General features: G+C 42.6%; 1 protein-coding gene across 2 annotated transcripts in view; it reads left to right on the top strand.

Moving 5' to 3' along the window:
• The window catches only part of PAMR1 (peptidase domain containing associated with muscle regeneration 1), a 99,471-nt gene that overhangs the window by 35,315 nt on the left and 46,678 nt on the right, over positions 1–17,478 (top strand). For both annotated transcript variants that reach the window (XM_031653424.1, XM_003910032.5), the window contains exon 3: positions 4,566–4,694. In XM_031653424.1, the coding sequence (XP_031509284.1) occupies positions 4,566–4,694 (129 nt within the window). The remainder of the gene's footprint in view (positions 1–4,565; positions 4,695–17,478) is intronic.

Raw genomic sequence — 17,478 nt, 5'->3', positions numbered from 1 at the left:
AAGATATTTTGGTAACACTGGAAATCTTCTAGTAAAGAAGGAAAAGCAGATTTTTCTCTTTAGCTGTGGTATGGGAAAAGGACAAGCATGACTAGAGGCAGGAAAGAAATAATGGGGACCTTAATAAAGGTACAAGCTCTATGGATGGAGAGAGGTAGAGGGATTTGGGATCTGAGAGTGGAACTGACCACACATTGGGATCTGTTGGGTAGGATAGGAGAGGGAAGGCAAGAACAGAGTCAAGTCTGATGCTCTGGTTTCTGAGCTGGACACTTGGGAAATGGTCCCAGTGATATGAATGTGTCTTTGGATGAAATGAGACCTTCTAGCAGTTACTTCTTTGTGGTGATTATTGATCTTCCAATATCTCCCACTTGATATGTACAGTCAAAATATTACATGTTAAAATCAATTGATATAGTTCCTTTTTCTGTTTTGTGATGTCACCTATTTGATATACAAATAGGTTTGTTGTTTTTATGTGTTTTCCATATTTGAAAACACAAGCAGATGTATATATACATATATATTTTTCCTCTTCTTACACAAAAGATAGCATATCATAAGCCTTGCTAACCATCTTGCTTTTTTCTCTTATTATTTTTCGAGACACCGTTTCACTCTGTTACCCAGGCTGGAGTGTAGTAGCTCAATCATGGCTCACTGCAGCCTCTGCCTCCCAGGCTCAGGTAATCGTCCCACCTCAGCCTCCTGAGTAGCTGAGACTACAGGCAAGTGCCACCACGCCTGAGTAATTTTTGTATTTTTTATAGTGATGGAGTTTCCCCATGTTGCCCAGACTTGTCTCGAACTCCTGAGCTCAAGCGATCTGCCTGCCTCAGCCTCCCTAAGTTCTGGGATTACAGGGATGAGCCCTGGTGCCTGGCCTTGCTTTTATCTCTTAACAATATATGCTGGAGGTCACCCTATGTCAGTATGAAACCATGTTCTTCATTTGTTTATATGGTTGCATGTAACTGCCTTGTGTGGATTACCATAGTTTATGAACATTTGGGTTGTTTCCATCCTTTTGCTGTTAACAGTACTACAATGACTACCCTTAGGCATACATCACTTGGTAGTTTTGCAGTGTATTTTCGAGGTAGATTCCTGGAAGAGGGATCGCTGAGTCAAAGGGGGGCACATATGTCACTTCCCAGCCTTGCTTTGCCATGTTTTCTCCATACATTTGGCATTTTTTCCAGCAGTGTGTGACAGTACTGTTTTCCCTAAGCCTTGCAACACGATGTGTCATTTGGATGTTTGCCAGTCTCATAGGTGGGATCATGGACAGTTTCAGTTTGCATTTCTATCATTATGATAGATAATGATCTTCTCTCTGCTGGTGGCAGTGGAGCAGCAGGATCAGGGTTGAGGGGCACCAATGGCAGGGATGTCAATGGTGACTTCTAGTAGCATCTGGTAGCACCAGGGTCCTCACTGGGCCAGTGTGGTTTCCTGTAGTTCTAGGTTGTATAGCTCTGCATTTGGTCCCCTGGCCCTTCTAGCAACTTTGTGAACTATCTAATGTCTTTTTTTCCTTTTTAATTGATATATAATATTTGTACACGTTTATGGGGTACATGTGATATCTTGTTACTTGCATAGAATGTGTAATAATCAAGTCAGAGTATTTAGGGTATCCCTCACCCTGGGTATTTATTATTTCTGTATTTAGTGTCTTTTTAGTATAGCCTTGTTCATCTTAATCACCAGGCTGGTGTCTGTGGCTTACATCTAAGCACTCTGATGTGACTGCTAAGAAAGAGAGTTGGCCAGGGCTGCTGATAGGATTTGGCTCTGTGTCCCCACCCAAATCTCATCTTGAATTGTAATAATCCCCACAGGTTGTGGAAGGGATCTGGTGGGAGGTAACTGAATCATGGGGGCAGGTCTTTCCCATGCTGTTCTCATGATAGTGAATACGTTTCACGAGATCCGATGGTTTTATAAGTGGCAGTTCCCCTGCACACACTCTCTTGCCTGCCACCATGTAAGACATGACTTTGCTCCTCATTTGCCTTCCACCATGATTATGAGGCCTCTCCAGTCATGTGGAACTGTGAGTCAATTAAACCTCTTTTTATAAATTAACCAGTCACAGGTGTGTCTTTATTAGCAGTGTGAGAACAGACTAAGACAGCTGCTGGGGGCAGACTCAGTCCATTTGCCTCCTCAGCAGTGATGAGATAGGGAGTTAAAGAGGGGGAATTGGCATGTAAGTAAAGATAGTCTTTGGAAGGCACAGTGATCCTGCAGGGACCCAGTTATGGGTCACATGACTACTGGAATTTGACAAATCATACAGTCATATCTCAATATCCACGAGGGACTGTTTCCACAACCCCTGCAGATACCAAAATGCACAGATGCTCAAGTCCCTCAGTTGGCCCTGTGGAACTCCAGGGCTCTGCATCCTGTGAGTACTGTATTTTTTAGCCATGGTTGGTTGAATCCATGCATGTCAAACCTGTGAATACGGAGGGCCAGCTGTATTAGCAACTCATCTTCTCTGATAGAAGGGGACACTGGAAGAAGGGAAGCAAAATCAGGATAGTGTGGAAAGAGAGAGCTATGCGTCTCTCTCCTACAGTAACCACACGTACATACACTACAGCCCAAGGAAAACCTAATTTCAGCTGAACGCAAAGAAGCATACTATCAGCTCGAGGAAATGCTGTTTATCTTAAGAAATTCAGAAGCTTGGATTAGCCATGCCTTCTTCCTTCCTTCATTCACTCAAATAATATTTATTGAACACTTACTATGTGCAAGCCACTGTAGGGTGCTGTGGATACAATGTTGGACAAGATACAGTCCTTGACCTAAGTCTATTATAGGAAAACAGATAATAGGCCGTTAAAATTGAGCATGCTGTATGCAGTGGCAGGGATAAGAGTTCATATTTTGTATTATAGATACTATGTACAGGCACTTTACTTGTGATAATTTAATTAAAAATTAAAACAGTCTGAAGAGGTAGATACGATGTCTAATCCCAGGGTTAGGCCATTCTCACATTGCTATAAAGAAATACCTGAGACTGGATAATTGATAAGAAAGAAGTTTAATTGGCTTACGGTTCTGCAGGCTGTACAGAAAGGATGGTGGCATCTGTTTCTGGGGAGGCCTCAGGCAGCTTTTACTCATTGAGGAAGGTAAAGCATGAGTGAAAGTAGGAGCACAAGAGAAGGGGAAGGTGCCACACAGTTTTAAACAATCAGATCTCAAGAGAACTCGCTCACTATCGCAAGGACAGTACCAAGGGGATGGTGCTAAACCATTCATGAGAAAGCCACTCCCATGGGCCAGGTGCGGTGGCTCACGCCTGTAATCTCAGCACTTTGGGATGCCAGTGTGGGCGGATCATGAGGTCAAGAGATCGAGACCATCCTGGCCAAAATGATGAAACCCCGTCTTTACTAAAAATACAGAAATTAGCTGGGTGTGGTGGCACACACCTGTAGTTCCAGCTACTCGGGGGGCTGAGGCAGGAGAATCCCTTGAAGCTGGGAGGTGGAGGTTGCAGTGAGCTGAGATTGCGCCACTGCACTGCAGCATGGGTGACAGAGCGAGACTCCGTCTAAAAAAAAAAAAACAAACACACACTCCCATGATCCAATCACCTCCCACCAGGCCCCACCTCCAACATTGGGGATTACATCTCAACATGAGCTTTGGGTGGGGACACAGATCCAAATCATAACACCCAATTGGACAAATGAGGACACTGAGTTACAGAAAGCTTAACCAATTTGCCCAAGGGCGCACAGCTGCACAATGGCAGAGCCAGAACTTAGTTCTCTGTTTTGCTAAGTGGGATTGAATCATTTGTACTTTTTCTCACGACCCCCGACTCCCTCAAGAGACCATGTTTCTAAACTGGTCCTTGTTGCAGAATCACGCAAACCCCTCTGGTGTGGCCTGCTGGTTGCGGGGAGCCTGACACATTCCAGGGTGAGCCTGTTGTTAGACAGGAGAGTTGTTTCCAATGGCATCCTTTCATCACAGAAGTATACGACATAGAAGAGTATTTAATAACACAGGAAGATATTTACTATCTATTATGAAATTCAAAAGTAAGTTACAAAAACAATGTACCATAAGTCATATAAGTCTAATTTAAAAAATGTGTGTGTATATAGGCAGAGAAAGACTGTTAGCAATAGTTTGGGTGATGGGGTTTTAGATATTTTTTATTTAATTCTTTTTGCTGGTCTAAATTTTCTAAAACTTCCACAATAAACATGTAACACATTTATACAAAAGACTCTATATTGATAGATTCTTCCTTTTCCTGCAGGCAGTTTCATGTTACATTAAAACACCAGCCACTACCTGGGATACTCGTTGAGACCCCCCTTCTAAACTCTCCAGTCTGAATTCTGGCACCTCTGGCAGTTTCTTTGAGATGAGAGGTTCTTCCTCTGGGCTCTGACACCTTTCTAGGCCCAGATGCTCTTAGTTGAGACAGGACCCTGAGAAGGTGCAGTTGTGCTCCCATGCAGCTGATTAGAACCCGCAAGTGCTTTGGCCTAACACTCCTCTTCTTGGGAATGTTTCAGGTTGTACCATCTTTGAAAACTGCAAGAGCTGCCGAAATGGCTCATGGGGGGGTACCTTGGATGACTTCTATGTGAAGGGGTTCTACTGTGCCGAGTGCCGAGCAGGCTGGTACGGAGGAGACTGCATGCGTAAGTAGACCTTGACCTAGCTCTGTCTCTAGTGCTCACTGTCTTAAAGTCTTAGCTTACAATGGACCAAGATTTATCTCCTTGGAATCTGAGTTTTGGAAAGCCTGCAGCCAGAGGGCTTTCTAGGTAAAACTATAAAAACAAAGATGGGTTTCCATCTGCGAGGTGTGGATTGTGAACATTTGTTTGAATTCTTGGCCACAGGAGGTTTATGTCTACTCTTCAGTCTCCTCTTTCTAAGCGAGGCCAAGGCTTTCTGCTCTATGCATTCCAGAAGCAATTGCATGGTAGCCTTGGTCAGCAAACAGTGACTAAGTCTTCAGAAATGTTGTCTATAGTACACTGTACATATGAATTTCTGTTGGTAAATTTCTTGAATCCTGAATTAAATTCCTGGAACCCACAGCAAATTGCTAGCATGCCTTTTGTCCAGGGAAAGAGATTCTTTCTGGCATCTGCTTGATGTGAAAGAATTACTTAGTTTTTATTAGAGTTCTGTGAGTTTCAACAATTCTTTGAAAATGGAGTGGAAATCTAATCTCTCGTTCAGTCCAAGATTCCCCTCCGCAGTGCCCTGATTGATAAATGTCCCTCTGAGAGTCTGTATCTCAAGCAATGTACAAATTGCTTTTATTTCACTAACTTATTCCATATGCCTCCTACTTGAATCAGAAGCAGTTAGAATGGTCTTACAGTCTAATTTTCTCCTATGAATGATATTTCCAGTTTACAGAGATGGAGGATCAGGTGTGGTTGGTATCTTTGACTGATATAATCTGTACTGAAATACCATCAGTTTCAAGACTCTGTGGCTAAGGATGAGTGTATGGTCTACAGCTGAGAAATTCAACTATACCAGGAGGAGAAGGGGCTTGTTGGCACTTCCAGGTGAACTGGGGAGTTCAGTTATCCATAATACAGATACTTTTTAAGTGTTGGTCTCGGTTGCAGGTTTAAAACTTCAATGTCATTTTAGATGGTTTCTCGTAAATCAGTACCTGGCAGATTATGTTCCAGGTAGGTCAGCCGCAATATTTAACTCTGGTCTTCTTTGGCAGCTGTTCTATGGAGACTGTATCGCATAATGAGCAGAATACAAGCTCTCGAATGAAACAGACCTGGGTTTAAATAATGTTTTTGTCTATCGCTGCCAGTATGACCTTGGACAAGTCATCTAATCTTGCTAATGTCAGTGTCCTTTTATAAAAAAGGAGAATAAGGCTACCTACCTCATAAGGTTGATTTGAGGATTAAATGAGATAATGTATGTGAAGCACCTAGTTCTCTGACAATAGTAAAAGCTCAATTAATGTAATAAATACATCACTGTTATCCTATATGCTCCTTAATTACTGAATTGTTAGGTGATTCAGAAAGAAGACTACTCTTATTCCTTTCCTTTCTTTTCCTTTCTTCCGAGATGGGGTCCTTCTGTATTGCCCAGGCTGGCCTCAAATTCCTGGACTCAAGCAATCCTCCTGTTTCAACCTCTCAAATAGTGGGGACTAGAGGCACATGCCACCATGCCTGACAAAACTACTTTCAATAATAGTTTGGGATAGTCATAATTAAAGCTGTAGTGCACAGCTTTAGACTTCACATTGACCTTTGGATTATGTAGGATCACTTTGGGTTTTCCCTGCTTTGGATCTTATGGAAGATTGCTCTTTCTCTGTGCACATGAGAGGGAAAGGGGGATTTGTTGGGGCTGGAGTGGTAGGCACCAGTGTGATCACACATGGCCTTTGATATGGTTTGGTTGTGTCCCCACCCAAATCTCACATTGAATTGTAATAATCCCCATGTGTCAAGGGTGGAGCCAGGTGGAGATAATTGAATCATAGGAGTGGTTTCCTCCATACTGTTCTCATGGTAGTGAATAAGTCTCACGAGATCTGATGGTTTTATAAACAGGAGTTCCCCTGCATAAGCTCTCTTGCCTGCTGCCATGTAAGATGCGCCTTTGCTTCTCCTTTGCCTTCCGCCATGATTGTGAGGCCTTCCCAGCATGTGGAATTGTGAGTTCATTAAATCTCTTTTCCCTTTACAAATTACCCAGTCTCAGGTATGTCTTTATTAGCAGTGTGGGAACAGACTAATACAACCTTGTATGTAGGTAAGCTAGGTAAGGAATTTAGATGCTATTCCAAGTGCAGTGGGGAGCCAAGGAAGAGTGGTGAAGTAGGGGATGGACCAAGTGCTCTGAGAACTAGCTAAGAGAACAGTTGATGACAGGGAGAGGGAGGGAAAGTTTCAGACAGGAGGTGAAGGTTGAGCTATGCCTTTGCTCATATGTTGGCAGAACAGGAAGATATTTCAGGCAGAGGGATAGTATGGTCAGGGTGTGAAAATGCAAGGTGTGTTCAAGGAAGTGTGTGACATGAGGTATGATCAGAGCAAGGTGATGGTCTTGGGGTGGCGAGCTCTGACTCTGAAGGGCATAGTGTGCCAGGGCTCAGAGCTTAGACTTGGTTCTGAGATGATGGATGGTTTAATCAGGGGAGTACCATTTGACAGATAACTCTTGTAGCATAACTCCAATAGAGTGGAGGAAGACCGTATCCAAATGTAGCCATTAGGAGTGCAATTGCAGTGGTTCAGGGGATGAAGAAGGGAGACTAGAGTTAGAAGAGCTTAAAGGAAGAAGTGACAGGACTCAAGACTCACTGAAGGTAGGGGTGAGGAACCTCAAGAGTTTGCCTTTCAAATTCTTAGTTTGATCAACTCTCTAGAAGTTGATGCTGTTACGTGAATAATAAAAGGGAAGAGGTTTGGTGGGGGAAAGAAGGTGAGTTCCACCTGAGATAAGTTGGAATTTGGACACCTATAGGATACTCTGCAAACAGTAGGAAATAGGTGTCTGGAGCTCGAGATAATTTTGGAGACTTGAGAAATGCATATGGCTGTTATAGATGGAAGTATGAGGTGAACAGAGCACCATGGGCAGAGGAAATAGCAACAGATGTAAAAAGAAAGGAAGAGAAGACCAGGAAGGAGATGGGAAAAGATAGAGAGATGGGAGGAGAACCAGGAAGGAGTAGGGTTCTGGAAGCTGGGGACAGTGTTTCAAAATAAGGCAGAAAGGTCACATAGGATGAAGGCAGTAAAGAGGTTTTTGTATTTGATGGCTAGTACGTGATCGGTGACGTGAGCAATAGCAGCTTCATATAAAGATTTGGTGGGGCACAGTGGCTCATGCCTGAAAGCCCAGCACTTTGGGAGGCCAAGGCAGGTGGATCACTTGAGCCCAGAAGTTCAACACCGGCCTGAGCAACATGGCAAAAACCCATCTCTGCAAACAATACAAAAATTAGCCGTGCCACTGCACTCTAGCCTGGGCAGAGTGAGACAGTTAAAAAAAAAAAAAAAAAAAAAGGCAGGATTTGAAGGGTGAAAAATGGACGTAAAGAATACAGACAACTTTTAAATAAGCTTAATCAAGCAAGGAAGGGGAGAATTAAGGTGATAGTTTATACGAGTAAATAAACTGCTGTGGAAAAATACCAATTAAGATGGGAAAGGCCAGGTGCAGTGGTTCATACCTGTAATCCCAACACTTTGGGAGGATGAGGCAGTCAGGTTACTTGAGGACAAGAGTTCAAGGCCAGACTGATCAACAATAAAAGATTCTGTCTCTGTACAATATTAAAAAAATATCAGCCAGGCATGGTGGTGCATGCCTGTAGTGCTAGCTACTCAAGAGACTGAGGAGGGAGAATCACTTCTGCAGCCAAGGATTTCGAAACTGCAGTGAGCTATGATTGCACTACTGCATTCCAGCCTGAGCAACAGAGCAAGACCTCATCTCTGTCTCTCAAAAAAAAAAAAAAAAAAAAAAAGATGGGAAAGGGTGAAACAGGTTTTAAGCTAATGTGAGTAAAATGTCAGTAGGAGAGATTGAAGATATTAGAGTAAGAATAACTGAAGAAGGTAAGACCATATTATGCTGAAGGAGAAGAACTTCCTGTGAGATCAGAACAAAAGTGAGAGTTAAAGGAGAGAGAGTTTCCTTTTCTGTCCTAGACTGAGCCAGGAGGGAAAGAATTATTTATAGGTAGCATATCTGGTTTGTTCGTAATTATACGGTAGGAAGTGTGCTGAGCACTTTATGTGCCATGTCTTGTTTTATCTGTAACGTATGAAAATACCCTATGAAAATACATACTCCCACTTTATAGATAATGAAACTGAGGCTCAGAGCTGTGAAGAAACTTGCCTGAGGCCATACACTTAGGGTAAAGCCCAGGATGATTCCAGACCCCTTATTCTTGTTCTTAACCACGGTCCTAGCCTGCCTCCCGCTGGTGAGTTTCCCTGTTTTCTCTGAGAAGTAGGGAGTGAAATCTCTGCTGAGAATGAGTAGAAGAGAGGCTGGGGCTTGAAAGTACCAAAGGTTTGGGGCAGCCACTTGAGCAACAAGAATGGCACCAGCTGGTGTTAAGCTTAAAGCATGTGCAAGCAAGACGGAGGACCCAGTCGAAGCCAGAGTTCTTAGGGAGATGATGCAGTCAGTTAGGACATTGACTGATACTTTCCAGAAGTGCAGTAGCAGAAGGGAATAAAACCAGTTGTTTTGTTGATCCAAGAATAAGCTGAGACGTGACTGACCAAGGATCCCAATTGAGAAGGACATGAAACCAGAAAGAGCCTGGTAGGGGGGAACAGGGACAGGAAGTCTTAAGTGGAAAAGCAGGCTTGGTGGTAATAAAGTAATGGAACATGTAGGTGGGAGGGGTATTATGATCAGAGAGTTTCTAAGTTGAAGCTTTCAGGGGTGGTGGTGTTAAAGTGTTCATTTTTTTTTTCTGGGTAACTAACAATCTCAAAGGACAAATGTTTGTTTTTCTTTCTTATGGGTCTGTGAGTTGGCAGGGGTTCCACTGATTTCAACTGGGCTGGTCTGGGTTGGTTGTGCTCCAGGCTGCAGGGCTCAGGCAGAAGGGACAGCAGCCATCAGAGGATGCTCTTCTCAGGGTGGGTCGCAGAAGCACAAGAGGCGAAGCCAAACACACAGGTGCACATAAGGCCTCTGTGCACATCACACTCACCCATATTCCACTGGCCAAAAGGAGTCACATGGCTAAGTTCCCAATGAGTGAAGTAGGGAAGTATATGCCATCCTCAAGGAAGCAGGGTGGATAAATATTTCTAAACAATACTCCAGTCACTCCATGTGAGTAAGGGGGTTTGTTCAGGGTACAGGGGACAAGAGGGAAAGAATATTTGCATGCACGAGGTCAATAAAGCAAATGGTAACAAAACAAGGATAGTAGTCACCCAAACGTTATGAAACAGAAAATATTAATATTCAGAAATCCTGAGCATGTGTCTTTTTAAATAGCACCTACTGTTCGAGTCTTGGGTTGCGCCTTAGTGTAAGAGGCTTTCTATGGAGCCTCATTGGTTGGGCTGGTGATCGTGTCCATGTGAGGGTCCAGGCTTTCTCAAGGACAGCAGAACTGGCTCAGAGCAACCAGTCTATCACCTAGGCAGGTAGAACAGAGAGCTCACGCCTTCCTTCATTAATCTACCCATCCAGTCAAAAGATATTTCTTGAATGGTTGCTTCTAGGTACTGGATGTACAATAATAAGCCAGACGGACATGGTCTCTGACATCTTAGAGCTTGTGGTTTAGAGAGGAGATTTTTTTTTAAAGTTAAAAACAAATGGAGTGTGGTCAATGCTATACAATTTAAAAAACAAACTAATGGTCAGATTCCTATCCGATCCTGTGTTGGTTCAGTGGTGCTTGTTCAATTCCATTATGCTTGTTCTGAAAGCCTCATTCCACACAGTGTATGTTACCACCACCATGAGCACTGATGGAGCATTTCTTATGGAGCACTGGGCTAGGCACCAGGGAATACAATGATTCTGCAACGAGTTTACAATCCATCTGTGAAAACGGTGCTTGACCATAAGAAAACATCAATATGATGTTATTAGTTTCTTATCACACTCACCTCATACTGGCACTAAACATACATGCAGAGAATTCATAGGAAGAAGTAATTCATTCCACTCTTTGTTGAATGCCCGCCTGGTGCTGAGCACTATGCCGCCCGCGTATGTTAAGGGTGGCCTGTGTATGGCTGGGACACAGCGCCGGAGCCCCATGGCAGTGTAAGCATTTTCCCACTAGATGGCGCCCAAGTGATCCTTTCAGACAACGTTATCCTGAAGGCGCTTCCTTCTGAGTGTCTCCGAAGAGCCTGGGCATTTTTTTTTTTGTTTTTTCTGAGTACTATACAGAGCCTTAGAAGGAGGGAGGAGTGGCGGACAAGTGCCAGAAGGATCAGAGCTGTTTTATATGTGAATTAGAGAGCATCTGGCACTGAACAGATGCAGTAGCACCTTTATATGCTCACTGTCCTTGACAATGTTTGTGTTACTAACCTAACTAATGATGACCTTAAAATTCATTATGCAATTGATTCATGCATAACCATTGGCAGGTTGTATTATCCAGGAGGATGGGCAAACGACCTGAGGCTATTGAGCCCAGGAGAGAACTCATTCACATCTTTCTGTCCAGGAAAGATTGGTTTAGTAATCTCAGAATATCCAGACTAGGAGCTAGTGGCACTTTATTGCCATTTTAAAAAAAGAGCTGTTCTTTCTACCTTTCTCTACTTTTTAGTGTAAAAATTTCAGTTCTACAGAGAGTTGAAATAGCATACATCCACATGCTCCTTTCCAGGATTTGCCACTTTTTATCATTCTCCAACATCTGGCTCGCTCTCTTTTTCTGCACTATGAGACTCATGAATTTTAATTTTTTTCTGTTTCATAGCGTTATCATATTTTTTCTTTTGATGCTTAGATTGTTTCAGATTTGGCCCTTCAAGCTGGCTACACCTCATTGCTCCTTGAGCACTTACTTGCATTCTACCCCTCACCCTCAAATGTTTTAAGTTCACCTTGATTTTCTATGCCAGGTCTTGAAACCAGCCATTTCTCCATGCATCCTGGTTTCTTATAGTGGGAAATTGTATTTAGGAACTGCGGTTTGGGTGCTGGCTATTAGAGGTGCTGATATCCAAAGTCGAAACCAAGGCTTCCTCTTAGGGTTTCTTAAAGTCAAAAGTTGAGTTCTGAAGTGGAACCACTCTGCTGACTTCCACTGCTGACCACCAGACTGGTGTTGGTTTAGCTTGGCCCTAGGCCATCAAAAAAGATGAGCAGCAGGAGGGCCCAAGAGTGACCCAGAATGCCACACTTCTAGCTGGCATGGCAGTGATCCCAGCCTTTCAGTCCTTGAAGGATACTGGGCATCTGAGGAGGATAGGAAAGCAACCCAGATGAGAGGATTTATGGGGAGAGATTATAGGTCCTTAATACATTTATCTTCTTAGTCATATTTTGGACAGAGGCAGAGAAACAGAGGAACTGGCCATAAGCCATGCCCAAAAATGTTTGTAGGGCAAGAGTTATCAGAGAGGAAGAGGATTTGTGCAGGCTGATTCCTGAGCCATAAGCAGGAATGATTAAGAGCAAACTTAAGGGGAGTGGGGAAAAGGCTTACAAAGCTGTGTGTTACTGACTTTTGGGGCTGCCCTCCAGGGGAGTTGTGGAATCACCTAGGGCGGTGTCACTGAAAACTGCCTCATCTCGCTCCAGCCTTTTGTGTCCTGATGCTCCCAGAAGAAGAACAATGCCCAGGTTGATTCAAACTGGGGATGGTATTAGGTGGCAGTTAGCAGCCTGGGCTTGGATTTAATCTGTATTCCTTTCCTGGCTTTGGGCAAAGTTACCCAATCTTTGTGAATCTCAGTTTCCTCATTTACAAAATTGGGACTCTCATAGTGGCCCTCAGAGTTTTTGTGAAGTTTAAGTGAAGAACTGTCTATAAATCCCTTAATATGGAGTCTGATATATAGTAAGTGCTCAATAAATGGTGGATAGAGTCTGGTATATAGTAAGTGCTCAATAACTGGTGGATGCTGTTCTTATAATCCAGAGCCATGAAATGAGCTCTGTTTGTTTGTTGTTGTTTTAGGGGGCAGGGAAAGAAATCCATAAAGGGCCAGAGAAGAAAGATAATAAAAGAGAAGTCTTTAAGGGTAAAGAATACACACTGGACACAAGGAGGTAGTCTTCACTAGACAAAGTATTGTATGGCAAATAGTATTTTATATTTTATGTGCTGAAGCTCTTTGACCCCAGAGAATTAATGTTTAAATCTTTGTAGAGGATTTTATGTTATTAAAGAACTCATCAATCATAGCTCAGCTTCTGATGAAGGTATAGAAGGATGTGAAAGACCTTCCCTCCTGCTTAAACAGTAAGAAATCACTAGATTAAACCAAAGAAAATAACAATTTTCTTTAAAGCCATAGTATGTCTGTGAATATGAAATCGAAAAGAATTTAAACTCCAGAGGGATGAGTTCTTCCAGGATGAGCAAGAGATTCGGGATGCTTCATACTTGAAGGCAGCTGCTGAAGTTGGGGGCAGGGCAAGTGCAGGAAGGGGCCTAACAGAGGAGGAGGAGGGCCAGGAAAACTTTTGAATCTGTGGGCTGACTGCTTGAACTTAAATCTAGAGGAGACCCCAAGGCAAAGATAATCCTCTCCACCAAGTATTTTCTTAAATGGAATTTAGCTGTGCAAGCAGAGGCTGGAATGAGGCTACGAAGCAGGAGATCTTGGGATGTCGTCACCTTACAGCTTCATAAGCCTGTGGTCTCAAAGTCTCACGGTCTCATGGGCTCAGAGCTTCCCAGTCTTGTAGTCATGGGAGTGCAGGAAGCTGGGGGAAGGAGGAGATGAAAATCAAAGAGAGCTTTCCTTAAGTTTATGGAGTTTGAATTTCAAGGCTCTTCTGGTGAGGTTATAGCTTCAGCCCTGCCCCAAATCAGCTTAACCCTTGATTGGGTCGAACTGATTCATCCCTCATCGGTTCTCCTGCCAACGAAATAGAGGAAAGGGCATTTCCAATCAAAGGAAACAATAGATCTCCTGTTGTGAAGAAGCAAGAAAATAAGATCTACATTTAAGAGAACACCCAGTCAAAAGAAATAGAGCACGGATGATGAAATGGAAATTTTCAAACAAGAAACTTTTACATAACTTTAAAATAAATGCACTAAAAGATTGACAGGAAAAGATGAATATAATGGATGAAGACATGAAAAATTCACAAAATCAATGACCAAAAATCACAAACATTCCTATACACCAACAATAGACAAGCAGAGAGCCAAATCATGAATGAACTCCCATTCACAATTGCTACAAAGAGAACAAAACACCTAGGAATACAGATAACAAGGGATGTAAAGGACCTCTTCAAGGAGAACTACAAACCACTACTCAAGGAAATAAGAGAGGACACAAACACATGGAAAAACATTCCATCCTCATGGATAGGAAGAATCAATATTGTGAAAATGGCCATACTACCCAAAGTAATTTATAGATCCAATGCTATTCCCATCAAACTACCATTGACGTGTTTTACAGATTTAGAAAAAAAAAATACTTTAAATGCCATATGGAACCAAAAAAGAACCCGTATAGCCAAAACAATCCTAAGCAAAAAGAATAAAGCTGGAGGCATCATGCTACCTGACTTCAAACTATACTACACGGCTACAGTAATCAAAACAGCATGGTGCTGGTGCCAAAACAGACATATAGACCAATGGAACAGAACAGAGACCTCAGAAAGAACACCATACATCTACAATCATCTGATCTTCAACAGACCTGACAAAAACAAGCAATGAGGAAAGGATTCCCTGTTTAATAAATGGTTCTGGGAAAACTAGCCAGCCATATGCAGAAAACTGAAACTGGACCCCTTTCTTATACCTTAAAAATTAACTCAAGATGGATTAAAGGCTTAAATGTAAAGCCCAAAACTATAAAAACCCTAGAAGAAAACATAGGCAACACCATTCAGGACATAGGCATGGGCAAAGACTTAATGACGAAAATGCCAAAAGCAATTGCAACATAAGCTAAAATTGACAAATGGGACCTAATTAGACTAAAAAGCTTCTGCACAGCAAAAGAAACTATCATCAGAACAAACAGGCAACCTACAGAATGGGAGAACATTTTTGTAATCTACCCATCTGACAAAGTTCTGATATCCAGAATCTACAAGGAACTTAAACAAATTTACAAGAAAAAAACAAACCCATCAAAAAGTGGACAAAAGATATGAACAGGCACTTCTCAAAAGAAAACATTTATGGCCGGGCAAGGTGGCTCATGCCTGTAATACCAGCACTTTGGGAGGCTGAGGTGGTGGATCACGTGAGATCAGGAGTTTGTCACCAGCCTGGCCAACATGGTGAAACCCCATCTCTACTAAAAATACAGAAATTAGCTAGGCATGGTGGTGTGCATCTGTACTCCCATCTACTTGGGAGGCTGAAGCAGGAAAATCGTTTGAACCCGGGAGGTAGAGGTTGCAGTGAGCCAAGGTCATGCCACTGCACTCCAGCCTGGGCAACAGAGCAAGAGTCTGTCTCAAAACAAACAAACAAACAGACAAATAAACAAAACAAGAAGATATTTATGCAGCCAACAAACATATAAAAAAAGCTTAACATCACTATTATTAGAGAAATGCAAATTAGAAACACAATGAGATACTATCTCATGCCAGTCAGAATGGCGGTTGTTAAAAAGTCAAGAAATAATAGATGCTGGTGAGGCTGTGGAGAAATAGGAAAGCTTTTAAACTGTTGGTGGGAATGTAAATTAGGTCAGCCATTGCGGAAGACAGCGTGGTGATTCCTCAAGGATCTAGAACCAGAAATACCATTTGACCTAGCAATTCCTTTATTGGGTATATACCCAAAGGAATATGAATCTTTCTACTATAGAGACATATGCACACGTATGTTTATTGCAGCACTATGTACAATTGCAAAGATATGAAACCAACCCAAATGCCCATCAGTGATAGATTCGATAAAGAAAATGACATATATAATACATCATGGAATACTATGTAGCCATAAAAAGGAATGAGATCGTGTCCTTTGCAGGGACCTGGATGAAGCTGGAAGGCATCATCCTCAGCAAACTAACACAGGAACAGAAAACCAAACACCACATGTTGTCACAAGTGGGAGCTCAACGATGAGAATACATGGACACAGGGAGGGAAACAACACACGCCAGGGCCTGTCCGGGGGTGGGGAGTGAGGGGAGGGAGAACATCAGGACAAATATCTAATGCATGCAGGGCTTAAAACCTAGATGATGGGTAGACAGGTGGAGCAAACCACCATGGCACACGTATTCCTATGTAACAAACCTGCACGTTCTGCACATGCATCCTGAAATTTAAAGTAAAATAACAAAAAAAAAGAAAAAAATTCAGGAGAGATTTGGAAAGTATTTAAAAGAACAAAATGGAAACCCTAGCACTGAACAATACAATAAAAAAGAAACCAGCTGGAAATCCTGGAACTGAAAAATGCATTATCTGAAATAAAACAAAAATTTATTGGAGGCGATTAACAGCCTATTGGTCAAAATAGAAGAAAGGATCAGGAAACTTAAAGACATATCAATAGAAATCAACCAAACTGAAGCACAGGGAAAAGAGACTGAAAGTATTTCGCAATCTTAACTCTTTGGGCTACCCTAGCCAGACTCTGTCCATTGAGTTCCATTAGCAGAGCTATTTCCATGTGAGTGTTTTATGATAACCCTGGCAACTTTGGGGGGAAGAAAGACTTTCTGCAGCAAAGTGGTAGATGCTATTCTTTCTGGACAATCATTTTCTCAACTGAATGGACAGGCCATTGGACACAGGGTGGTGGGGAGGGGCTTTAAAAATGGTTTGTTTGGACAGGAATAATTTTGAATTGGTTTTTTGGTCTAACCATTCATTCAGTTAGTAGCTATAGTAATTGAGCACTGACTTGATGGACATATAGGTGTAAACAGGACAGATGATATCCCTGCTCTCGTGGAACTGTGTCACGGGGGAGGCAGACAACTCAATAAACAGTCATCATAGAGTCAGGTGGATTGGGGTTACAGGTCAACTCACAGGCTGAGCTGAGGACCTGTCATTGTTCCTGATGAACACCTGAGCCCCTGAAAAAAGCCAACACTTAGTACTTACTATGAACCAGGCATTGTTTGGAGTACCTTCCTGTGCTGACTCATTTAATCCCCATTGCAACCCTTGTCACAGCAATGTGACAGACGAGGACACTCAGGCACAGAGGGATAAATAACTTTTCTGCTGTCATACAGCTTGTAAGTGGCAGAGCCAGGATGCAAATTCAGAAGCCAGCCCCAGAGCCCCTTCTTTTATCCTCTCCATGAAACCGTCTCTTGATGTGGGAGGGCCTTAGGTCTTCATCATCCAAGCCTTGGCTCTGCTATCACTGTCGGGGATGCTAAGCCTGATGAGTTTAGGATTCTAGTCAGTGATGAGATGAGGCTCTCTCATGAACCCTGGAGCAGTGGGTCAGAACCTGAACTGTCCCCTGTGATTCCTGGACCAAAACGGTCAGTGCCTCAGATCCAGACAAGACTCAAGAAAATTAACAGTATTTGTTGCCACTTATTGAGCATTTTTATGTACCAGGTGCTGTGCTAAGTGCTTTACACACAATATCTCATTTAATCCCCAAGACGACTGAGAAAAACACATTGTTGTAGGTACAAATATTCTCATTTCCAAATGAGAGACCTTGGCTCAGAAAATACAGTGGCCTTTTTTAGGGTCACACAACTAGAAAGTGGTCGAACTAAGATTTGGACCCTGGCTGGCATCACAGACTGTGTCATCTTTGAAGGAGGA

Source organism: Papio anubis, chromosome 12 (assembly GCF_008728515.1).
Source record: "Papio anubis isolate 15944 chromosome 12, Panubis1.0, whole genome shotgun sequence".
NCBI classification, from domain to species: domain Eukaryota; kingdom Metazoa; phylum Chordata; class Mammalia; order Primates; family Cercopithecidae; genus Papio; species Papio anubis.
Note: the sequence above shows the minus strand (reverse complement) of the source record. Positions and strands in the feature narration are given on the sequence as shown.